Consider the following 25,203-nt stretch of genomic DNA (forward strand, 5'->3'; position numbering starts at 1 on the left):
TAAAAAGGTAATTTCTTGCTTGGAACAGTGAGAAATTAGATGCAATCTGTTTTGATTTCTTCCCAATTTAGGACACGCTTTAGTGACCAATCTGAAGACATGCCAGCATCCTTCTGTCTCGAGGATATGTTAGCTTCGTTTATGTCTCTGTTCATAAAGGACATCTAAATCATCCCAGAGGAAAGGCAGCCCAGAATTGATACAGCAGACATGGAGACAGACTGAGCTGCCTCTTCCTGGGTATTATTATTAATAAGAATAATAATAATTACCATTCACTGGGCATTTACTGTGTGTCATGCCTGATACTAGAGACATCCATCACTGTGCAGCCCTATTAGAAAGTCAGGGCAGGGTGTGGTTATTTTGGCTCCTCAGCATCTGAACATCTTTTCTGTTGGAGAAAAATCCTCCACTGGGTGATTCTTGGTGGAAGTTTGACCTGCTTCCTCCACAAAACCAGAAGAGATCAAAACTCTGTGAATTCCCCCATATCCTTCCAGAACATTCCATGTTTGCTTAAATTAACCAATGTCTGTGTCTGTTGTTTCCATCCAAGCGCCCTGCTACCTAAGTGTTCTCCCCATTATATAGGTAAGACTCTGAGACTCAGAGGGTATGAAACTTGGTCAAAGAGTTAAAAAAAGTGGGGGGTAGAGGGGAGCCTAAAGGCACAAGGAGGGCATAATGCGGTCAATATAAGCATGTAGTCAGGCTGACTTGGGATATGAATGCCAGCTTCACCCTCTGGGGGACCCCTCCGCAAATTATTTAACCTCCCTCTGTGTCTCAGTGTCTTCATCCAAAAAATGCAGATGGTTGTGCCAATACATGGAATTCTCGGGAGCATTAAAAGAAATCATCTAAAGAAAAGAAAAAAGAAAATCACCTACTACTGCTCCCAACATCATGTGTGGCACACAGAAAGTGCACAACACATGTTAGCTGTTGTATCTACCGTTATGACTCGTACTCATTAACCACTTTCTATCATGTCATAAGTGGGACTTATCTGACCATCTAGTAGGATTGTTTGCTTTGTCTCATCATCCCTTCCACCCCCCAGGGACATGGTTAAACAAAGTAGAGAGTGAATAATAAGTCCACCTGGAGTAATATTCTACCTCGCGGCACAGGGGTGACTTCTGAAACCAGACCTTCACTCGGGTTCTCTCCGTGTCTCAGGAGAATCCTGGCACAGACCCGCAAAGGCTCATCCTGTGCTCATCGATCACACTAATGACGATGGATTTCCACCCCTTTGCCACTTGATCACCAGCTGCCCAGAGTTTTATCACCATTTCCCAGGGCAGAGCAGGCCACCCCCAACTCCTGCCCACAAGTGCCTTTTTGTTTTTCCTTACTCCGTGTCACCCAGAACAGAGCCAATTAAAGAACTCACTCATGTCTCCACCCTCCACCCCTTTCATTACAAACAGTGCTGAGAGTTGAATAACACAGAACAAAAGAGATTTATTTACCCCGGGATATAAACAAGATTATCAGAAACAAGCATTCAGGAGCCCTTAGCTCCTGGGAGAATTTTAATGGGCTGACCCCCTGCCTTACAGAAATCTCTGTTTTTTTCACATAATTATAAAACCCCAAGAGTTTCGCCCGTTTGAGTTATTTGTTGGCACACATTCACCATCCTGGCTCCTTGCTCTCATTGGCCAATCCTAAGTATCTCTGCTGGGGCTTTAAACCAGGCTCTTCCGAGACAACGCAGGAAGCCTGGAAGAAATTGCCTTTTCCTAGTGAAATTTCCCTTTCCTATTGCAGACTACCTGGGATGACCAGGGTACGCAAACGCGAGCAGCGAGGAGGCAACGCTACCCTGGCTTTCGGTCATGAATCATTTAACCTCGCATGGAAAGGACATGAACCAAAAAAAGGGAATGCACGGGCTCCTGGAACTAAAAAGTCCGCCCATATAGCCTCGTTCAGGCATAGCTCAATTCAGCGGCTTCAAGCATGTCACAGGGCTCAGGCTCTCTGGACACGCCTCACCTGTCTTCCTGAGCAAGCTTCCTTCTCATGGGAAAGACGGTCCCCACAACTCTCAAGCTCCCAGCCTCTCAGCTCCTAGAATTGAACGCCATTGGATCAGTTTGGGTCACGTGCCCATGCTTGAGCCAATCACTGTGTCCGAAGGAAGAACTACACTGATTGGCTAGATCTGGGTCACATGCCGGATGTCGTCTCTGGAGAACGAGGCCGGTGTTGTTTGAAGGAGATGGACTGAGGATGTCAGGTGGGTGAATCCCCAAGGAAAAATCTGGGGGCTGTACCCAGAAGAGGGGAGATGGATGCTGGGCAGATGAAAACAGTGGATAACCGTCAGAGAGTTCCGTGGGGTAGGGATTGTAGAACACCCCCAGACGTCCAGAGGCAGCTTGGAAATGGTCCTTCAGCGTCTTCCCCTCCCCCCAAAGATTTTGTTTATTTAATAAATAAATATTGGACAGAGAGATAGAGAGAGAACATAAGTAGGCAGAGCAGCAGGCAGAGGGAGAAGAAGCAGGTTCTCCGCTGAGCAGAAAGCCAGAATCGGGGCTCGATTCCGGGACCCCGAGATCATAACCTGAGCCACCCAGGCACCCCTAGCAAGATGACGTTTTTAGCAGGAGTTTGGGGTGTTGGGAAATATCTCTCGGAGCAGATGAAAGGGGGAGGGGCTAACGTTAGAAGAAGAGAGAAGGGATGAGCCACATGAAGGCGGAAGGCAGAGGCGGGGAGAACGTTCCAGGTATTGAGACGCTTGAGAGGAGGAGGACAAGGCCCCCCCGGGTCACAGGGAGGTTAGGAAAGTGATCCCAGATCTCCGGAGCTTCCTCGCTTTTAGCAAACTCCCTTCCTTACCTAGTTTTCTTATTTCAGAGGCTTATTCATCTGGAAACTGTTGAGTATGACCCAGGTTCTGCTCTGAGGTTGTCTGGTACAGATATCACACTGGTCACATAGTGCACTTTTAGACTTTTCTAGGAGCCACTTTTAAAAAGGGGAAATTGGTGAGATTGGTTTTAGTAAGATATTTTATTTCACTTAATATACAAAGTATTGTCTTTGGGCATGTAAGCATATAAAAATGGTTGAGATATTTTGGCATCCCATTTTTTAGTACTGTCTTTGAAGCTTGCCTACATTTCATCCTTACAACATGACTTCATTAGGACTCCCCGCATTTCAGGTGCTCAGTAGCCAGATGAAGCTATGGCTACTGCCTTGGACAAATTCATCCCTAACCATCTGATGGGAGGAGAAAAGGGGCCCGTGGGGAAATTCTTTCAAGAATGTAGTAGGAGCGCAGTGCTGCAGGTGCACGTGGGCCAGAGTATGGGAATGTCATCCTGACTTCATGTCTCTTAACCTCAGTCTAAGAAAATAGGTATAGTAATGATATTAAAGTTGTCCAGCAGAGAGCCATGGGGCCCATGATCTACCTGATAGTGTGGTGCCCTTTGAGGAGTGGAAATTCCCACAGACAGACATCCTGGAATGAGGTTAGGCAATGAGGAAGCAGAAAGGCCAGTCTTAGGCCGGGCAGGCCATGTGAACTCCCTTTCAGGCAGGCAATGCCAAGAACACTGTAGATGCTCACAGGGTAGAGGGAGCTCTGTAAATGTCCATGGGGTTGGATCCATGGTGGGCTCTGAGCATGGTACCTCCGGCAGGTAGCTGGAGCATTCGATCCTGGAACAATCCAGTCAAGTCAGCATAAAAGATGGAGCCTGTTCTTACTGTCACCCTGGGCAGCAGGGTCCGTCCTGTGCTGGAGGGGAAGTGCACAGGGCAGAGCCGCAGCAGCTGAAGGCAGAAGGAAGGGAGCTGAAGCAGAGAGAGTAGTGCCTCGTGGGAAATGTGAAGCAGTGGTCCAGAGAGCAGCGGCTGGCTGAGGTGACAAACAAGATGAATTTGTGAAACATGCACATGTCCTCCAGGGACGGGGGGAGAAACCTGATTTTACAAAGGAAAATAAAAAGAAAATAAGAGGGGAAATAGAAAGGAAGAAAGAGAAACTGAAAGGGAGAGAAACTTCTAGAAAATGAGAGTTTAAGCATCACAATGAAGGCCTTAAAAGGAGGAAGAGCACAACAGACTGGTAAAATCTGGGTCCTGTTGGTGAATGAATGAATGAATGAATAACTGTGTGTCCAGCTGCTGGAATGAGCCCTTTCCATGGCCCATTTATTTACTCCTCACAACAGCGGTGAGGCCAGTATGATTGTCTCACTTTATAGATGAAGATATTGAGGCTCAGAGAGGTTAAATAATTACTCAAGGTCACACAGCTAGAATCTCCGTCAAGGACTGAACCCAAGTCTGCTCTGAAGTGCTACACTCAAGCTTGTTGAGAGGTGTTCTGCAGAACAGCACACCCAGAGGTCTCTGTTAAAAAAGACACATATAATACAAAATAGGGGGAGGAAAGCAGGTTGGGAAGTTTGACCAAATAAAACTGCACAATGTGGCGTATTATCACCCACTTGGAAAGTCACAGCACACAGCAGGAGACTGCCACAGGCTGTTCCGTTATCTATTGTTGCACAACAAACAGCCAATGATGGTTTCCCCTTGGGAAGGGGATCCTGAGGGCCTCCAGGGAGGAGTGAAGAGGGAGGAGAGGGAGTCCTTCCTGTTTTCCGTTATGCTGCAGACTCCCACCTGGTTCTCAGGAGTCACTCTAACTGGGTCCCCTCACAGCAGTCTCACCCTCTCCGGCCTACTCCTGCACATGTTCCCCACTGCCTGCCTCTTCATTCTCTCTCCCTCATTTTCTTCCTGTGGAGACAGTGTTTTCTGTCCCTTCTTTGGCCCAGACCCAGCCTGACCAACAACAGCCATTTTTTAGGCTCAGCTCTTGAAACAGGAACGAGTATCTTCACTTCAGCCAGAAGCATGGTCTTTGATGCTTCCAGGGCCCCAGGGTCTCTCAGGAGGGAAGAGAACTGGGCCTGACCCAATCTGAACTATCTGACCCTCAGAGGTGGACCTGAGACATCCTCAAGACCCTAACATTTCTCCTTGGATAGGGGACCAGAGGGGCTTGGAATGTGGCGTAAAAACAAGGAGAAGTCACCTAAAGGATGTCAATGTTCTCTCCCTCTGCTTGGGTTGCATTTTCCAAAGTCACACTTTGCAGGTCAGCATTTCTAGTGAATATACAGAGTGAGACCACACTGGTGTGGACCCCTCCCCCTCAACCTTGGCCCTTTTCCGCTAATCAGAAACCAGGCAAGGGATCTCAGAAGACATAGGGGGAGGGCAGGGAAGATGCTGCGTGTTTTTGGCATAACTTCACTGGGATTTGGAATTCTTTTCTGTCTGAACACAAAGCCTGTTCTAGTCCTAGCTGGACACTTTGGGGGGGTGGGGGGTGAGGGTGGGGGTGGGGAGAATACTGTAATGAAACTGGTTAGTCAATGTTGTCTTAATATTGTTGACAATTCTGTAAAGTTTCTTTTTATGAGTATTTCTGTTTAAGCTATTTCACCTTTGTTTTGAAATCCTTCCCTTTTAGGAGAAAATGTGACACTTGTGAAAAAGCTTGTAAGAAAGCCCCTCTTCCATGACCCTTTTTTTTTTTCCTTTAAACCTCCTTTAAATGACAAATCTAGGTAATTAAGGTTGTGAATTTTTATTTTTGCTTTGTTTTTAATGAACATTTGTCTTTCAGAATAGGAAAAAAAAAACACTCATGTACATGTCACCATGAAGGTGTTTCTTAGATGAGATTAACAGATCAGTAGTCTTTAGGTAAAGCAAATTAATCCTCCATAATGTGGGTGGGCCTCACCCAATCAGTTGAAGGCTTTACCATACACACACACACACACACACACACACACACACACAGACCAAACTCTCCTGAGTAAGGGAATTTTGCCTGCAGACCATGTTGGGACTCAAGCTGCAGCATCTACCCTTCCCTAGGTCTCCAGTCCCACCCTGCAGATTTTGAAAATCACGTATACACTTTACTGGTTCTGTTTACCTAAAGCACCCAGACTAATACGTTATATGTACGATATTACATAATACTAATGTCTTCTATATAATTATATAATAGTCTTCTATATAATACTATATAATGCTATGTCTTCTATATCACTTACACCTTATAATACTAATACTTTATGTATATGTGGCGTATATAAAGTGTGTATGTATGTGTATATGCATGTACATGTGACATATATAAAGTGTGTATGTATGTGTATATGCATGTACTTATATACAGGAGGGACCATTCATCTTTATTCCACTGTGGCTGGGCTTTCAACTCCAATGCCTCCTCCAACAGCTGGAATTATAACAGCTACAGCCAGAAGTCCCATTTCCCAGGTAACTTTGCTTTCACCCGTCTGGCAACTCAAACAGATACCCAGAGGGGTGGACTCAGCTGGGACTGCTGGCCACAGAGTCTCCACATGCCCCTTAGGACAGGGCAGCCTAATATGCCAGCAAACAAGGTTGAAGTGGTATGTCCTTTTATGATCCAGCCTCAGATGTCACACAGTGTCATTTCCACCATACTCTGCAGGCCTCACATTCCAGGGGAGGGGTCGAAGACCCCTCCTCTCAGTGGTGGTGTGTGTGTGAGAGATTGTGCAGCGAGGTGGTAAAACCTCAACAGAGGCCCCGAAGTAAAGACACCTGTTTCCTCTTGCTTAACCTGGCTTTTCTCATGATTCTGTTTATGTATCATCACAGGTGAAATTGTGTGTCAAAATTCAGAAGCCAAAGTCTTGACCCTCCCCCCCTGCCCCTGGTTTGGAAATACGGTCAGAGCAGGTACAATCAGTTCAGTGTAGATGAGGTCAGACTTGAGTAGGTGGGTCCCTAATCCAGTATGGTCAGCTCCTTATAAAGGGGGGGAATTTGGGCCCAGACAGACATGCACACAGGGAGAAAGACATGAGAAGATGAAGGCAGAGGTTGGGGTTAGTTATACATCAGAGACTGCCACCAGCCACCAGATGCTAGGAGAGAGGTGTGGACCAGATTCTCCCAGCCCTGAGAAGGAACCAACCCTGCTGATGCCTTGATCCTGTCCTTCTCGCTCCAGAAGTGCGCGAATACATTTCTATTATTTAAGCCACCTACTTCCTGCTACTTTGTTACAGCAGCCCGAGCTGACTAATACAAGCATAAACTCCATTTGTGCATTCACTGACTCATTCAATCATATTCCAGACCCTTCACAATTCTCAATACCAATACCATTGCCATCTCAATACTCAATACCAATGCCATTCTCAATACTAATTCCCCTCACTTTCTGTTTCCTGAAGATTCAATAAAATAATACACTAAGATATATAGTAAATAGGAAGTGCACAATAATCAGACCCTTTCTACAGCAGCATGTCCCCTCCTGGTTACTCCTGCTTGTTCTACTGACGATGCTGCTTGGGTTTGCCTTTCTTCTTAGATCTTGCATTCTGAGCCTCTCTTCCAGACATCTGAGCTGCCAGTCTCCTGAAAAGACTAGAACCCGACTCTTAAATAAGCTTCTCCTTCAGGTGCCATGCAGAGCCCCCAGGCAGCCCCAAGGCATGGGTGCAGGGCTCATGAGGCTATGCACTCAGGGAGAAAGAGCCTTGGGACATTTTCGGGGTTTGATGGGGGCAGCGGAAAAGAGGAAATGTTGCATGAGCGGACACACTGCTGAGCCTCACCAGGAGATTGCGCTCCATCTGGGCTCTAATAAAAATTAGATATAATGTATATATTGTATATGTATACACACACATAATAAATATATTATATTATATTATATATATTATAAAATATAATATAATAAAAATAAGCTGCATGATTTGGGGCAGGTTTTTGAAACTCTCTGGGCTTCAGTTACCCAGTTTTATGCACCCGGATATCCTCAAGGATCCTCTTTCCTTCATGATCTAGACAAGCTTAAAATAGTTATCTTTGTACAGGATACAAAGGAATTCAGCTCCTTCCTCAGCCTCCACCAAGCTAACTGCTCATTTGAAGCCCATATAGCTTATTTGATACCCACCTCTGACTCTTCCAATGTGAACCGAATTTTCTGGAAACCACTCTACATCCACCTCAAACCAAGTAAATATGGATGCAAGGCCATCTCTGGCTCTGAGGGTGAGCAGGTGATCCAGGCCTGGCCGATCAGAGCATCCCATCGCCATAGCCACAGTGATTAAGATGGCCATATCATCAATCAAAGATGGCCCTATGATCCTAGTCAATCAAATGAGAATTAGCTGTGGGCCTTTTGGGGAAAAAAAACAAAACAAAAAAAAAAAAACAAAGGAAAAAAAAAACTAGGAATCAATAGCTGGGAATGAACAGTTGGCCTAAAAAATAAAACTGCCAATTAATTTAGCAGCAAGAAAATGCATTTTCTGAGGAATAGCAGAGGATTACAATAAAGGACAAGCCAGCTACTGCAAAATCATAGGCAAGTCCTCAGGGCAAAGGAGAGGAACCCTCTTTCATAGAGGACAGTGGGAGTTGGGAAGGCTGTTAAAAAGTCCACTGGAGTGAGGCACCTGGGTGACTTGGTGGGTTAAAGCCTCTGCCTTGGGTTCAGGTCATGGTCGTGGTCCCAGGGTCCTGGGATTGGCCCCACATAGGGCTCTCTGCTCATCGAGGAGCCTGCTTCCTCCTCTCTCTCTGCCTGCCTCTCTGCCTCCATGTGATCTCTGTCTGTCTGTCAAATAAATAAATAAAAATCTTTGTTTTAAAGATTTTTATTTATTTATTTGATAGAGATCACACGGCGGCAGAGAAGCAGACAGAGAGAGAGAGAGAGAGGAATGGAAGCAAGCTCCCTGCTGAGCAGGGAGCCCAATGGGGGACTCGATCCCAGGATCCTGGGATCATGACCTGAGCCGAAGGCAGAGGCTTTAACCCACTGAGCCACCCAGGCGTCCCTAAACAAACAAAATCGTAAAAAAAAAAAAAAAAATCCACTGGAGTAAACTTAGAGTTTGAAGTACAGTGGCTTCTCATTGGCTGAGTTGTGACAGTCTCTCACTGGCTGGGCTGTTGCCAGGGCAGGAGGAAAGCCTTTTACCACCAAACTACTTTACCACCTACGCCAAGGTTCCTCTCCTCTTTGGTTCTGTAATTGACAAGGAATGGTAGGGCACCAGAGCTCCCCCTACTGGCCTCCCAACTCCATTCTAAAGGAGGTTTCCTTTTTCTTAATTTTCACAGAACCAAAAAAAGAGATAGAAAAGGACTCCAAATGTTGGGGCACTTGGGTGGCTCATTCAGTTAAGCGGCTGCCTTTGGCTCAGCTCATGATCCTTGGGTCCTGGGATGGAGCCTCTAATCGGACTCCCTGCTTCTCCCTATGCCTACTGCTCTTCCTACTTGTGCTCTCTTTGTCAAATAAATAAATAAAATCTTAAAAAAAAAAAAAAAGAGAGAGAGAGAGAGATACCAATTGTCAATAATGTAAGGACCTATTTTACTGTCCCTGCTCCCCTTCCCCCAGGGGACTTAAAAACAAGTCCTGGAAACCAGCTCCAGGTGTGGAGGCCAAGAAAAACAAGGCTGTACCCACCTCGAGTCTAGCCCTGACATAAGTACAGCCATCTTGGGAAAGCAAAAGCTGGCACCTTGCACTATAAGAGTGGGTTAGCATAAGAATGGCCATCCTGAAGGCCGGGAAGCCATTTTACTGAGCGGCCCTAACCAGCCCACACTGCACACGTAACTTGAGATAAGAGAAAGTAGCTAAAACCTAAGAAACAACTTAATCATATACCACCAGGGCAGTTAGGTGATGGCGCCACAGGGACCAGATGTTAAAGAAAACAAATAGTTAACTTGCAGAGATCACAATCCTGCAAGACAGGAATCTCCCTTGCTTTGTAAATGTCCTCATGATTTACAACAAAAAGGGCTATCTCTTCAATGGCCCAATTTCCAGAGACAAAGGGCTCAGTTCCTCAAAGCCTAAGGTCGCCCTCCACACCATAAAACTGAGGGAGGCTGAGGCAGAAGGAAATGTAAATAAAGTTAAATTTCTTCTAAACCTAAGTCCCACTTAACCGCCAGGATGGCGCCAGGATGATGCTGGGGTGGCAAAAGGTTAAACAAAGTTAAACTGTCAAAGTGGGGCACAAGATATGTATGTAGCTATGGAAAAGTGCCTTGAAAATGCTATATAAACCCTTGGCTTTGAGTGCTCCGGGTCCTTGTTGAAACCCGCTGTGCCGGGCAGATACTTGGACCCCAGCTAGCTGGAAATAAACCTCGCTGTGTGACTTGCATTATCGAGAGTGTTCTCTGTCTAATTGAGGGGTGGTCGACTCCGTACCCTAACAAATAACATGATTTAAGGCCCCGGACTCTGAACCACCCATGTCTCGTGTATTCAGTTCATAAGCAAATAAACATTCCCAGCTTATTTTTTCTTAATCCAATCTGATTTTTTATCTCTATCACTTCTTCCCAAAGACACCTGATATTAAACTTCACTGAAAACTTGAGAGAGTAGATGAATTTACAGGGTAGCAATGCAAATAATATAAATTCAATATCAGATAGTTTAGTTCCTAGACATTCTTTGTTTTGCTATCTAAGCGTCTGCCCACTTCTGCCACAGGGCTCAATGATCTCCATTCCGAATTCCTGTTTATTGTATAGCTACTCCCAATGCAACACCCTTCCCCATTATAAGCAGTTATAAAGTATTTCCCTAAACAAAGAAAATTCCCTCCCTGAGGAGAATTCTTGTACCAGCTATTGAGAAAATAAATTTTCACTCCCCTGCCTATTCAGTGAAGAGGCAGGACAAGACTTCCTCTCGATTCCATGCAACTTAAAAACTCTGCAGTTCAAAATACAATAAAGCCATTAAAATTGTGGCCTAGGAGAATGTTTTTCAAAATGTAAGTCATAACCCATTAGTGGGTCTTGAAATCAATTTACTGGGTCATAACCAGCATTTTTTTTTAATGAAAAAGAACAAAATAGGAAAATAACCAGAGTACATCATAGATAATAGAGGTGAGTAGTGGTTCATGAAACTTTTATTCCAATTAGAAACTGAGAGGTGCTGGACACAACAGTGAACTAGATCATAGTTTCAAATGTATTTCCCACCATGGTACAGAAAGTATGAAAGCTAAAGGTGAAAATCAGTACTTGCTGAGAGTGAAAGATGTCAGTAAGTTAAAAAAAAGTAAAAATCTAATTTTTGTCAAAGAAAACAATAGAAGAGACAAGACACAGATGTAGATGTGGATATGATGTGGGAAACCAAGGCAGAAGAAAAATTACTAAATTTCCTTACTACCTACAGTCCATTGACAAATCCTTGAAATAGGCCAAGTGACATTCCTCTAGGGACTTCACTGCCTCAATGTTAATACTTTGCTAAGGGCAAAATGCAATCCTAGCTTGAGCCCCCCTCCCCTTCCCCCCAATCCTGTAAGTGTACTTTAATGTATAAAAATTCCTTTAGAAATTTCCTGCATCTCCAAACCCCCTAAGATACATCTTAGCAATCACCCCCAAAGCCTGTGGCCCACCGCTACGCATCTGAAGGGTCTCGTGACTAAGGTTTTACTACACAGTAATAAATAACCTTTCCCAGCTATAGCTAGCCCCTCAACGTCCTGGAAACCCTGCTTCCAAAATTCCTTCGAGACTTACACTGTCTCTAATCCCTTCCCAACTCCAGTATCTGATGCGCCCCTCCTCATAACCCCAGGGCAGTTCTTTCTGCCCTTGGGTCCTGTTCCCTTGCTTTAATAAAATCACCTTTTTACACCAAAAACATCTCAAGAATTCTTTCTTGGCCTCGTCTTTGAGCCCTAATACCTTTCCCACATCATTATGTGTACCGAAAGACTAAATTACTATCCCTACATGGGGGAGGAGGGATTTGGGTATTTTTCATTTTCCTTGTATACCTTTTAAATCTTGCTTTAAAAAGAAAAAAAAAGTTTACTTCTATGATAAATTTAAATTTAACTTACTCCTACAGTAATTTTAAAAATTCATTAAAGCCTATTTTTTTTAATTTTAAAGATTTATTTTATTTATTTATTTGACAGACAGAGATCACAAGTCAGCAAGAGGCAGGCAGAGAGAGAGAGAGAGAGGGAAGCAGGCTCCCCACTGAGCAGAGAGCCCGATGCGGGGGCTCGATCCCAGGACCCTGGGGTCATGACCTGAGCTGAAGGCAGTGGCTTAATGCACTGAGCCACCCAGGCGCCCCTCATTAAAGCTTATTTTTGTTTTGAAAGGTAAGTATACTCCTAAAACCCTTCCAAGAAGAGAAATATACCCAAATATTAACAGTGGTTTTGTTTGTTTGTTTGTTTGTTTTCCTTAACTCTTTGTTTTCAATGTCCCCAGCACAGACAGGTGTTACTGTAAAAAGAAGAGGGAAAGGGTCTGTCTTAGTTTCAGGATTCTTCAGTGGGAGAAGTTTGCGGACAAAACTGGGAATATCAGAACATATAAAGAGGTGGGGGTCAGGATGAAAGATATGCAAATCCTTTGAATGGATTTTCCACACCAGCGAGGTCCCTTTCTTTTTTAGCTACTGTCTGAAGAAGGTGTATATTCAAATGCAACTATTATATATTCCAAATGTCATATTCCTCAACACCTGTTTGAAAGAGCACATTATATCAAGAAGGAACTGTCACCGAAGCTACGAGAAGGACAGTCTCTACCAAAGTGCCGGAAGTCAGGGGACTGTCAGACAAGAAACTGCTGTGTCCTTCTGAGGCTGTCCTTGACCAGGATGCAGACGGCAGCAGAGGGCAAAACCCAAGAGGGGTGGCAGAGAGTGTCTCTTCAAGGAAGATATTGTCAGGAAATTGAAAAATTGGGCTACCCCATCCAGACTGTCTAAACAAGAACGCCTGAAAGAAGGTAAGAGCGGGAAAATTGCCTCCCAAATGGTGAATTGAATTGTGAGCTCAAAATTATAAGTTATAAAAGGAAATTACGGGGGGAAAATGGGAGGGAGGGAAGAGAGGAACAAGGGAGGGAACAATAGTGGTGGATGAAACTCTTACTGTCACTTTTCAGAAGAACAGGGGGAAACGCAGCCTGGGGAAGAGATGCATTTGGGGTCAGAGAAACACAGATCTGGACATTTCCAACTTGTCATGGTAACCATCAATCGAGCAGCCTCATCCAGAATGCCGAGCGCTCTGGGATCCGGGGAAGAAGCTGTTATGCCCAAGCTTTGTGCCTGGGATGAGAAGCCGCTGGTTCTTGCCTCTTCTTTTCAGAGGGTAATACTTTCAGCTTCTGGGTGTAAAACGGGGAAAGGAACCCACAGTTACTTTTATTGGTGTGTTTTTAAAGTGACTCGGGCACCCGAGTTAGGAAAAAATTGAAATACAACAAAAGGCCATCGCCTGTAAAGGAAGATAGGCTTTAGGCTATACAATGGCTTGCGCCCCTGCCCACCCCAGCTCCACATCCACTTTCTACTTGTAGGGCCCCAACTGGCTCCTGTGCCTTCTGGCTTCTAGGTGGGTCGAGCCAATGGGAGCCCCCAGGAGGAGATCAGAGGAAAGAAGTGGGGAGTGTTTGGGGCATCCTTAGTGCGAGTTTGCCTCAGTTTGCCTCAGACTGGCTAGGTCTCTCAGCTACAGATCACCACTCCTCCCAAGGCCCCTTTCTCTACAAGATCTCTCTCCTTCAGACCCTCCCCTCATCCCCTAGAGATGGCCTCAGCTTCAAGGATTCTAGCCCGCGGCCCCTGCACTTTGTCCTTGCCCCCACACCCATGCTCGTGGAAATGGCCACATGGTAAATACACCTGCTTCCTTGACTCTGCCATCCTGACCTGCTGGGCCCAGACCTCACCTTGACTCTGCCATCCTGACCTGCTGGGCCCAGACCTCACCTTGACTCTGCCATCCTGACCTGCTGGGCCCAGACCTCACCTTGACTCTGCCATCCTGACCTGCTGGGCCCAGACCTCTCTCAGTCCCTCTCTCTCCTCTCTCTCTTGCCTGAAAGTCAGCCTGTGATATACTTTGTTTTCCTCTCTTTGGTTTTTTCAGACTTCACGTATGTTGAAGATCCTGCTGGATGGTTTCTCTTTGCTCAGGTTCTACCCCACCCATTCTCTACTCCTCACCACCACGTTCAGTGCTTCTGGAGGCTGACCTGTATGGACTCGTCAACGGGCTCCTTGGCCCTGTGGCATCTAGTTGGGCCTTGCTGTTGGGGGGCCAATTACAGATCGGAGGTACCTGCAACAGAGAAGCAGGCAACAGGAGAGTGAGCCTTGGGGTTCATCCCTCTGCCCCCTCCCTGCCAAGTTGCTGCTGTTGACTGTTTCCCTCTTCAGAAGGCCATAAATCCTCCAACAGGACAGCTCTCCTCTACAAAAAAAAAAAAAAATTATATAAATATCTTGAGGCTTTGAATAACATCACTCTTCAGAGAGCGATACTTTTGATTGATTGTTAGCAGTTAGGAGAGGGAAGACCACCCTTAATCGAGTCAGAGATTGAGCTGATTTCAAGGTGATTTTTTAGTCTTGGCAAAGGAGGGTTCTTGTCCTGTTTACTCTTATTCTTATAGTATTAGACCATCAGGGGATTCTTTTTTTTTTTTTTAACTTAAATTCGATTAGCAAACATAGAGTACAGCATTAGTTTCAGATGTAGTGTTCAATAATGTATCAGTTGCTTATAACACCCAGTGCTCATTGCATCACGTGCCCTCCTGAATGTCCGCCATCCGGTTACCCGTCCCCCAACCCACCTCCCCTCCAGCAACCCTCAGTTTGGTTCATATACTTAAATGTCTCTCATGGCTTTTCTTCCACTCTGATGACCTCCCATTCAGTTTACCCTCCCTTTCCCATGATCCTCTTCACCGTTTCTTATAGTCCGCATATGAGTGAAACCACATAATTGTCTTTCTCCTAGATCTCCCTGATATGAGGAATTTGAGAAACAAGACAGAGGATCACAGGGGAAGGGAGGGGAAAATGAAACAAGATGAAACCAGAGAAAGAGACAAACCATAAGAGACTCTTAATCTCAGGAAACAAACTGGGGGTTGCTGGGGGTGGGAAGGTATGGGGTGGCTGAGTGATAGACGTTGGGGAGGGTATGTGCTATGGTGAGTGCTGTGAATCACAGCCCTGTATCCCTGTACCCCTGAAACAAATAATATATGTTAATAAACTTATATAAAAATAATTATCTTTTTCTGATGGACTTATTTCACTCAGTGTAATACCCTCCAGTTCCATCTGTGTCAATATAAATTATATTTATCCTTTTTGATGGCTGAGTACTATTCATATATATAGATGACATATATACATACATATATATATATATATATATATATACACACACAAAGAAGATTATATATAATCTTCTTTGTCCATTCATCTGTCAATGGACTTCTAGGCTCTTTCCCTAGTTTGGCTATTGTGGAAGTTGCTGCAATAAACATTGGAGTGCAGATGCCCCTTCGGATCACTACATTGTATCTTTGGAACAAATAGCCAGTAGTGTAATTGCTGGGTCGTAGGGCTCTATTTTTTACTTCTGAGGAGCCTCCATACTGTTTTCCATAGTGGCTGCACCAGCTTGCATTCCCACCAACAGTGTAGGAGGGTTCCTCTCTCTCCACATCCTCACCAACATTTATTGTTTTCTGTTTTGTTAATTTTAGCCATTCAGACTGGAGTGAGGTGGTATGTCATTGTGGTTCTGATTTTTATTTCCGTGATGCCAAGTGATATGGAGCATTTTTTCATGTGTCTGTTGGCCATTTGTATGTCTTCTTTGGAGAAATGTCTGTCCATGTCTTCTGCCCATTTCTTGACTGGATTATTTGGTTTTTTGGTATTGGGTTTGATAAATTCTTTTTTTTAAGATTTTATTTATTTATTTGACAGAGAGAGATCACAGTAGGCAGAGAGGCAGGCAGAGAGAGGGGAAGGGAAGCAGGCCCACTGCTAAGCAGAGAGCCCAATGCGGGACTCGATCCCAGGACCCTGAGATCACGACCTGAGCTGAAGGCAGCGGCTTAACCCACTGAGCCACCCAGGCGCCCAAGTTTGATAAATTCTTTTTTTTTTTTTTAAAGATTTTATTTATTTATCGGGGGGGGGGGAGAGTGAGCACAGGAAGACAGAATGGCAGGCAGAGGCAGAGGGAGAAGCAGGCTCCCCACCGAGCAAGGAGCCCGATGTGGGACTAGATCCCAGGACGCTGGGATCATGACCTGAGCTGAAGGCAGCCGCGTAACCAACTGAGCCACCCAGGCGTCCCAAGTTTGATAAATTCTTAATAGATCTTGGACACTAGCCCTTTCTCCATCAGTGGATTCTAAGGAGAAGGAAGAAAGGAGGGAAGGGGGAGGAAGAGAGGGAAGTTTTCCAAGACAAAAAGCTGATTGTGTTAGCCAGAGTTTATTTTGTACCTATTATGTGTTACATTTCTTACCTAGCATATGCATTAACATATGTTTTGTATCCAGTATATGTAGATGACAGAAAAATATAGGCAAAGAGATAGATAATTATGTCGTTTAACCTGCTAATGGCCCTATAAGTTCAGTGATTCAGTTTTTATTCTTTATTATAAGGAAACTGAAGCTTATATAAGTTAAGAAACTTGCCCAGGGTCACCCAGCTAACATACAGGATTAAAAATCAGGATTTAAACTCAGTTCCATTTGGCGTAAATGAATGTTTACATCTTATGTAAAACAGCAGCTTACAAACAGGATGTGTGGCAGGGTTCCTTCCCCGTCCCTGTGTGTTAGAATCACCTGGGAATTTTCTTTTTATTTAATTGAAAATTCAGTGATGCCTAATATTATATTTTAAGTCACTACCTCTACAGAGCCGTGCAGAGCCTCCTTCTATTATCCTAAGCCCTCAGAGCCATCCTGCTATCCCCAGGCCTGGGAAAGTCACATTTTGAGGGCGTAAAGAAATTGAGAAGAGGGAAGTGAAACGGAAGGAAGATGCGTGATGTGCTTGTTCTGTGGGGCTGCTGGAACAGCTTATCACAAAATGAGTGGATTAAAACAACAGAAATGGATTCTGTCGAAGTTTTGAAGCTGAAGTCCAGAATCAAGGCAGTGGCAAGGAACATGGTTCCTCCGAAGGTGCTAGGGGAGGGCCCTTCCTTGCCTCTCTCCTAGCTTCTGGCTGTTGCTGGTAATCCAGGGTGTTCCTTGGAATCAGAGGCATCCCCGAAGTCTCTACCTTCGTTGTCACATGGCGTTTGCCTTGTGTGTCTTCTGTCTCTACGTTCAAATTTCTTTCCTAAGGACACCATCCATGGGATTAGGGCCCATCCTAAACCAGCAGGACCTCACCGTACCTTGATTTTATCTGCAAAGACTCTTATTCCAAATAAGATCACGTTTACAGGTACTGAGGTTTAGAACCTGAACACAACTTTTGAGGGGGACACAATTCTATCCATATAGGAAGGAAGCACGTACTGAACAGCAAATTGAGGGCGACTTGAAAATCCATGGGAATACCTGGCAGGGAAGTGTTTTCCTACCCAGGATGGGGGTTGGAGAAGTCTTCTGTGGATAAAACAAGGCTGCCCACCCCCCTCAAGGCTAGCAAGGAAGTTTTCCAGATGGCTTGGAAATCCCAGTTGTCTCTTGCAGGGCTTGAGGATATGACCCTCGTGTGTGTGTGCGTGCACGCGCGCACACACACACACACACACACCCCTCTTCAAAGGAAAGAGCGTCCAGTCTGTGCGACAGAGTGCTGAAGGCAATCGCTGAGTCACTCATCAAACCTGGGTTAGTCTCAGGCAATCTCCACCGCTAACAACGTGCTCAATCCCACTAGCTTTGATTTTGACCTTTGTAAAACGGGACTAACAATTCCATAATTCCAACCTGTCCCCCAGCTCAGGATGCTGTGAGATGAAGCATGGCCAAGTGGGGAGCATTATTCATGGTGGAAGCTTGGGCCGCATCCTAGAATCCAGTGCGGGGGAATTCACTAAGAATATTCCTGAAGCCACACTACTTCCCCCACGACTGCGCCTGGTACACCAAAGCAAAGAAAAAAAGAGGAGGGAGTCGATCCTAAACATTGCATTTTCTTCTCCTCATTTACAAAAATCCATCCTTCTTGGGGTGGAGCTTGGAGGGTAAGGCAGAAATGGGCTCCGGGATCACAGACCTCCCAAGGGGCCATGCAGCAAGTAGGAACTCTTCTTTAATCTCACGAAGTACAGGTGTCGTCGGAGGGGGTGCGAATACACATTAGCCAGTGATATTTCCTCCTGGCATCAGTTCATTGATAGACTGCCAGCTACCAGGTGTCAAGGGACCCCCAAGTTTTCCTTTTGCCTTGGGCCCCATAATTTGTAAATCCGGTGCTGGCATTTCCGTAGAAACGCCCAGAAGGAGTTCTCTGGGTGCTAGCTGCAACACAGAAAAGTATATTAAAGATATTCAGAAAACGATGACTTTTCCAATAGGTTTTTAATGCCAAACATATGTACTCCTCGCCAAAATTTGAGTGTTTAGCAGATCCTGAGATTTCACTTCAACTACCCCAGCTGGCGTCCGACACTCCACAATTTTTCTTCTACTTGATACATCTATTTTTAATCCCTTCAGATGCCTTTCTTTTTGGCAAATTGGGAGGAGAGAGTGCCTGTCGCTCCGCGTCTTTCAATTCGTATTTTGCATAAATCAACCGGGACTTAAGAATTAAACAATCACTTCATATCTTAGTTGTCAAATATTTCACTGTTGGGAGATGCATTTGCATATCTGAAAACATGTTGGCCTCTCGGTACATCAGGGATGTGGAGAATATATAAAGAAACTCACTGGGACACGGATGAGAACAACAGCAAGACAGTGATTTGGGACCAGGTGGTCAAAGAAGGTGGCAAGTCCACAGCCCCGTGTAGGTGAGGGGGAGGGCCCGACCTCCCTGGTTATTCCAGTCAACATTGACCTACGTCAGGTTCCTCAGACACAGACCCAGACCAAGAGTTTGGATAGAAGGGGTTTCCTTGGGGGGGGGGGCATCCAAGCAGACCTCAAGGGGGTGAGGAAGCGAAACAGGGAAAAAGAAGAAGCCAGTGCTGGGTCATCTGTGAACAGGCAGTTGCTACCAGCCCATCAGTCCTGAAGGAGACCTCTGGGGGAATACAGAGCACACCCCAGAGATGTCCCACCCAAGAGGCCAGCAGGTAAGGCATTAACCACAAACTCCTGCCCGTCATTATTTCCGTCTACCCCTGTGCGTGTTAACTTCTCGCACATCCAGGCTGCTCAGCTCAAAAGAAAACACGGGCTTATGGCCTTACGGTTCCCAAACTAGGCGCCAAGGCACCCCAGGGTACCACAGAAAATTTGCAAGAGAGGATAGGGACATTTTAAATATTTGAGGGAAACAAAGCAATATCTATCCAACACTGTGTGAGCTATTAAGGGGAGGTAACTCAGTGGTATGGGTTGATTTGTGACCCCCCCCCACCTCAAATTCATATGTTGAAGTTTTAACCCCCAGTACCACAGAATGTGACCTTATTTGGTTGAATACCTCCAGTGCTGGGGAGCTCATTCTCTCCCTATGGAACATACCCCTTCCTAGACAGAAAAGGGAAATAGCATGCCTCGAACCCTTACTGGGTACGAGGCTCTATAAATTATTTCATTTGGTACTCCCACCTGTATAAGGAGGGCATAACCATCACTGTTTACATATGTGGTGAAACTGAGACTTGGAGAGGTAAAATCCCTTGGCCAGGATCTCTTTACCAACAAATGGCAGAGCCAAGATTTGAACACAGGTCTTTTCAATTCCAGAGCCTTTCCTACTTGCAAATGTTACATGGCTCTTACAGGTCAGTAGAACAACAAAAGAAAAGAGGAGCTGACATTTACTGAACACTTCCTTTTCCCTAGGCCTGGTTCTTCACATGGATTATCCTTTTGGTTTTCTTCATAGTCCTAGAAGATTACCGCTGAGGCTGCTCAGCAACCAAGTACGTCTGGCCCCAGAACTTATGCCTTTTATTTATGTATTTATAACGATTTTATCTATTTATTTTAGATAGAGCAAGCGAACCAGGGGCGGGGCAGAATTAGAGAGAATCTGGAGCAGTCTCTGCCCTGAGCACAGAACCCGATGAGAGGCTCGATCCTATGACCCAGAGATCGTGGGTCTCATGACTCAGCTGACTGAGCCGTCAAGGTGCCCGGAACTTATGCCTTTTAAAGGGTAATCTGCTATGCATTTCCTCATATTGAGCCTAAACCCTCTTCCTGTTCTCTGGATGCATACAGAGCTATGAGTCCTTCTTCACCAAGCCTACCTCTCAAAGCTGTATGAAGACAGCCCTTTGTCTTTCTGTTCAGAGCTAAACATTTTTCCATCCCATCTCGCTTCTCATCCCACCTCATCCCCAGCCCCATCTACAGAACACGGCTTGGTTTATCTGCATCTTTCTGAAAGTGCTTTCTGGTCGCTTAATGCTGCCCACAAAGGAAGCGAGAGGACTTCCTGTGGAAGGGAAGGTCAGACTCAGTCTTCAGACGATGGTGAAAAAATGATGACTTCCAAGCATCAGCGTCTGTAGCTGTGTGGCAGGGCATTTTGTACTCGATGGAGGGTCACCTTCCAGCGGATGCCTTCTAAGGAGAAACTGAGGTCATTGCGCAGCCGTGATGATATCATAACCATCGGCAGCTCAAGGTTTGTAGATAAAACATGAATCAGATTGATTTCGTGTGAAATAATGCCAAGGATAAAAGGATGCAAATCAGAACATGTGCCATAGATCTTCTGCAGGCTGAGAACCCACCCCATAGGGTTATTGGAAGACTTAAATAAATTAATGTATGGAAAGTGCTTAGTAGAGCACCTGTTACAGAACGAGCGATCAATAAATATTAGTATTAATATCAGCTGTGAAAAGAACACTGCCTGTAAAAATGAGTAATTCTTTCTGGGGATGGGATGTGAGGAAATAATAGTTGCCAATAGGCAACTAATAGTTGCCAAAAGGATTCCTTGTGTGCTCAGCCTTTTACATAAATTATCTGTTTTAATCCTTGACAACCTGTGGAAAAGTTATTTCCCCATTTTAAAGATATGGAAGCCAGGGCTCAGAAGAGTTAGGCATCTTATCCTGGGTCATGCAGCTAAACGGTTAAGAACTTGGGTTTTAGGGGTGCCTGGGTGGCTCAGTCTTTAAGCGTCTGCCTTCAGCTCAGGTCATGATATCATGGTCTTGGGATCAAGCCCTGCATCAGGATCCCTGCTTCCTGGGAAACCTGCTTCTTTCTCTCCCACTCCCCCTGTTTGTGTTCCCTCTCTCACTCTGTCTCTCTCTCTCAAATAAATCAATAAAATCTTAAAAAGAAAAAAACTTGGGTTTTAGCCTCAAACAGGTCTGGCTTTTTTTTTTTTTTTTTTTTTTTTTTTTTAGATTTATTTATTTTGGAAAGAGAGAGTGAGCACAGGGGGAAGGGCAGAGGCAGAGGGAGAGAATCTCAAGCAGTCTCCCCATTGAAAAGTGAGCACAGAATGTGTAGGGTTCCACATGGGGCTTGATCCCACCACCCCAAGATCACGACCTGAGCCAAAATCAAGAGTCTAATGCTCAACTGAATGAGCTACCTGAGTATCCCAAATGGTTCTGGTTTTGAATCCCAACCCAGGAGATTTCTGAGTGACTGGAAGCATGTCATTCAATTTCTCCGTGCCTCAGTTTCCTAGTCTGTTAAACAGGTTAATAAAATACTTTCCTTAAAGATGTGCTGTGGAGAGTGAATCAATATATGTAAAATGCTCAGAGCAATGTCTAACACATTCTAAATACTCACTAGAAATATACATGTATGGGGGGGGGCGGCTTTGAAGTATGCACAGAAGTTTGCCAGGCGGAAAGAGGAGAGAACTGCGCATCTCAAGTTAAAGTAATTGTGGGGCTAAAGGCAAACATTTAGCTACCCAAGCTAAGGCATAAGAAATCACTAGTGGGTTAGTGGCAGGACAGAGTACAGTTTGGAAGGAAGGAGTTGCTTGTAGTTTGGCAGACAGAAGAGGTCAAGGTCCTCAGGTCTAAGAGGAGAAACCTGAGTTTGGAGAATGTGGCTCCCTGGGTAGTGGCCAGCTCCCAGCCGCCAACCCAGCAGCTCAGAGGAGTTCGCGACTCCGCCCCCACCAATCCCAGCCAATGAGCAAGCCCTGAGCCGCGTCTCGTTGCCAGGCAACCGAGTTGGCCCCTTCCTGGCAGTTAGCCGGCTTTCTCTAACTAGCAGTGGAAACCTGAGCCTCACGCCTGGGCCACCTTAGGGTAGGGGTCTGGTGGCCCCTCTGTGGGCCCCCTTCAGATTTTGTCAGTGGAGTGTTTTTTTGTGTTTTTTTTCGTTCGTATTTTATTTTTGTCTGTAGGAAAGATATCTCCTTACAAAGAAAGGAAGCTCCTTAAAGTCTGTAACTTTCTAAAAACTTAAGTAATTCCGGACTTGCCTGATTCCTTATCCTGTTTGTGGGAAACCCAGATGACTTGCTTTCCTTACTCCTGGGTCAGAAGCCTATTTGGAATCTGTGTAATTGGCTTTACGAATCAGGAAGAAATTTCTGGAGCCTCTCATACCCGTGGCTGCTGAGGTAGAAGACTCTGGAAAAAGAAAAAACAAAACTTTTGAGGGGCCCAGGCTATGCCTGAAGGATTTCCAAGATGACCAAGATACCAGCCACCAAGAAGATGCAGAGTGCCCCCAACACAGGGGCCCTCTGGCCCTTTTATGCCTCAGAACATCTAACACAGGTAGGTCTTCCCGCTCTGCCGAAACCAATCAGGTTTTCAAGACCAAGTGAAATAGGAATTAGTCTTCAGGCCAACAAGGGACAGAGGAAGAGAGGAGTCATGGTGTAATTAAATTGTCGAGACACATCCCTGTTGCTATCAATGGTTGGTTTCTCGTAAAGAATGAAAATGCCAGGCAGAACACTGAGCCGGGCCATCCTATTAGCCAGTAATTCCAAAATGATAGAATAAATCAGCAGTGACACGGTAGAACATCAGAAAAAAATTAAGATGAATTGTAGGTTTGCCATTGCAGAAATTATTTTCAGAGATCCACTGGGCTCGAGGTACGGGCACACCCTCTCTCTTATGGAAAGACTTCAGAGTCAAACTTTCAGTTGTGAAGCCTGAATTTTCTACTCACCAACTACTGAGATAAGACCGGATGCTTAGCGTCCCTGAGCCTTTATTTCCTTGTGTCTACAAAGTGAGACCAGGAACATCAACTAGGCAGAAACAGTGTTAGGACTAAGGAAGCTATGGAAGTTGGTTAGCAGGATTCTAACACTTGATAATGTATATATGTGACATAAAATACTTTTGTTGATCAAACACACACACACACACACACACAACAGAAAAATCATTAATAGGTACTCAAAGACCACAGTCAAGTGTTTCTGTTTTCAAATGATCATTCCTGGACAGTTCTGTCTTGGTTAAGTGTGTCTTTGTTATTGTATCCACACACGGTATGTTCCCGCTGACTGGCCAAGGTAGGGGAAAGTGGGAAGGAGGGTCCCAGGCAACCCCAGTCCACTGTGGTGTATCTTATGGCTCAGAGTCCTGCCCCATAAAGGAGGGCCTGGGGAGAAGTCAGGGCACAAAGGAGAGCTTAAAAACCACCCTTGGTTCCCCAGTAGTCCAAGGTGTTTCTGAGCGTCTCCCTTCTAAGAATTAACACATCTGTACCTGCCCCTCATTTTTCAGCTCTCTTAGTGAGCTTACTCTGCAAGATGCAGTCTTCCTGTTATCTCCTTTCATCTCAAAACGATACACAGAAGTGAGTTCCATCTGGAGCCATCCCCTCTGGGACTGAACTTCCTTAGCAGTGGGGGAAGAGAATGAGGAGTGAAGTGGGCTTTTTGGAAGCAGGTGGAGCGTGAGAGCATGGGCTGTGGACCCAAACAGCCTGGATCTGAACCCTGGATCTGCCCCTTAGCAGCCCTGTGACCTTGGGCCATCTCCAGAATGTCTCTGCTTCTGTGTTACCACCTGTCAAACAGGGAAATCTCATTGTGCCTTCGCTTGATACATAGCAAACACTCCCTAGAATTCAGTTACATTGTTGTTTCATTCATTCAGCAAACATTTATGGAACCCCTATTATGTGCTAAACACCTGCTCTTGTAACAAATGGGGCTTGATTTTAAAAATTTCATGATCTATAGTGTGTATGTTTGGGAGGTGAAGGATAAGAAATAGATAATGATAATGCAGAGTGAAAAGCATTATTGGGTATTGTGAGAACTCAGAGAACGCTAACTCTGTGTGTGTGTGTGTGTGTGTGTGTGTGTGTGTGTGTGTGTGAGAGAGAGAGAGAGAGAGAGAGAGAGAGAGATTTGAAGAACTAATGTACCCAAGTAAATGCAATAGAGTTTTCCATGCTGGGATAGAGAGATGGAGAAAAGTAGACGAAAGTACAGAGGTTGGAATGGCCATGTATTTCTTGGGAAAAGGGTTGGTGGGACTCAGGGAGGTCAAGAGAAGGGAAGGAGGTTTCCAGGGAACTGCTGAATCAACTAAGACTTCAGACAAAAAAGGTTCATTGAAATCCCACTGCCCTTGCCCCACTTTCTAGGAAATCATAACGACCCTAGGGAGTCACTGGCTCACATCTGAATTATCATGCTTTTAGAAATTGCAACTTTTTAGAGCTACTGTAAAGCACTGGTTCACCTAAATGAGGCTGACTAGCAAGAGACGAGCCACAAGGAAATGTGTACAAATTAGGATCCACTTCTGGTGTCAAACCAAGTCAAACCAGTAATAACTACAGAGATGTTAAGGCTGATGGTAACAGCTGGCATAGCCTGAGTATTTACCACCTGCTGGATTCTGAGCTAGATCTTCCAGAACCATCTGCAACACTTCAAGGTGAGCTGTTAACCTCCTCACAAGATAGACGGCAACATGAAGGCCCAGAGAGAACAGATCCCTTATCCAAGGACACTGGCCAGCAGGGAATGGACTTGAACTTGGATCTGTCTGTCTCCAGGGTTCCAGTGCTCCCTGCGTCCGCATGTGGATCAAGCAGTGAGAGAGAGGTTAGCCTGCACCACAGGGGGATAGAAAAAGAGGGTCACCGGCCAGTCACTGGCTTCAGATCACCTTCAGGTTTATTGGGGAAGGGAGGCACAGGGAGAGGGCACATAGAGGC

At 45.2% G+C, this 25,203-nt stretch overlaps 1 protein-coding gene and 1 long non-coding RNA gene across 5 annotated transcripts in view; both read left to right on the forward strand.

The window, feature by feature from the left end:
- Positions 1-1,629: 1,629 nt before the first annotated feature.
- Positions 1,630-14,985, forward strand: LOC101671922. 3 transcript variants are annotated; one of them, XR_199479.3, is made up of 4 exons: positions 1,630-2,254; positions 12,551-12,888; positions 13,048-13,256; positions 14,037-14,985. It is a non-coding gene; the product is annotated as an uncharacterized LOC101671922 (long non-coding RNA). The 3 variants fall into 3 exon arrangements; XR_001179558.2 differs by lacking the exon at positions 1,630-2,254 and adding an exon at positions 12,209-12,251; XR_001179557.2 differs by lacking the exon at positions 1,630-2,254 and having other exon boundaries at positions 12,173-12,888.
- Positions 14,986-22,234: 7,249 nt separating this feature from the next.
- The window catches only part of CCDC60 (coiled-coil domain containing 60), a 158,168-nt gene continuing 155,199 nt past the window's right edge, over positions 22,235-25,203 (forward strand). For both annotated transcript variants that reach the window (XM_045073648.1, XM_045073647.1), the window contains exon 1: positions 22,235-22,784. In XM_045073648.1, coding sequence (XP_044929583.1) covers positions 22,695-22,784 — 90 coding nt within the window. In that variant the 5' untranslated portion in view covers positions 22,235-22,694. The remainder of the gene's footprint in view (positions 22,785-25,203) is intronic.

This window comes from Mustela putorius, unplaced genomic scaffold, assembly GCF_011764305.1.
Source record: "Mustela putorius furo isolate JIRA1106 unplaced genomic scaffold, ASM1176430v1.1 tig00537248_pilon_pilon_pilon, whole genome shotgun sequence".
Lineage (NCBI taxonomy): Eukaryota > Metazoa > Chordata > Mammalia > Carnivora > Mustelidae > Mustela > Mustela putorius.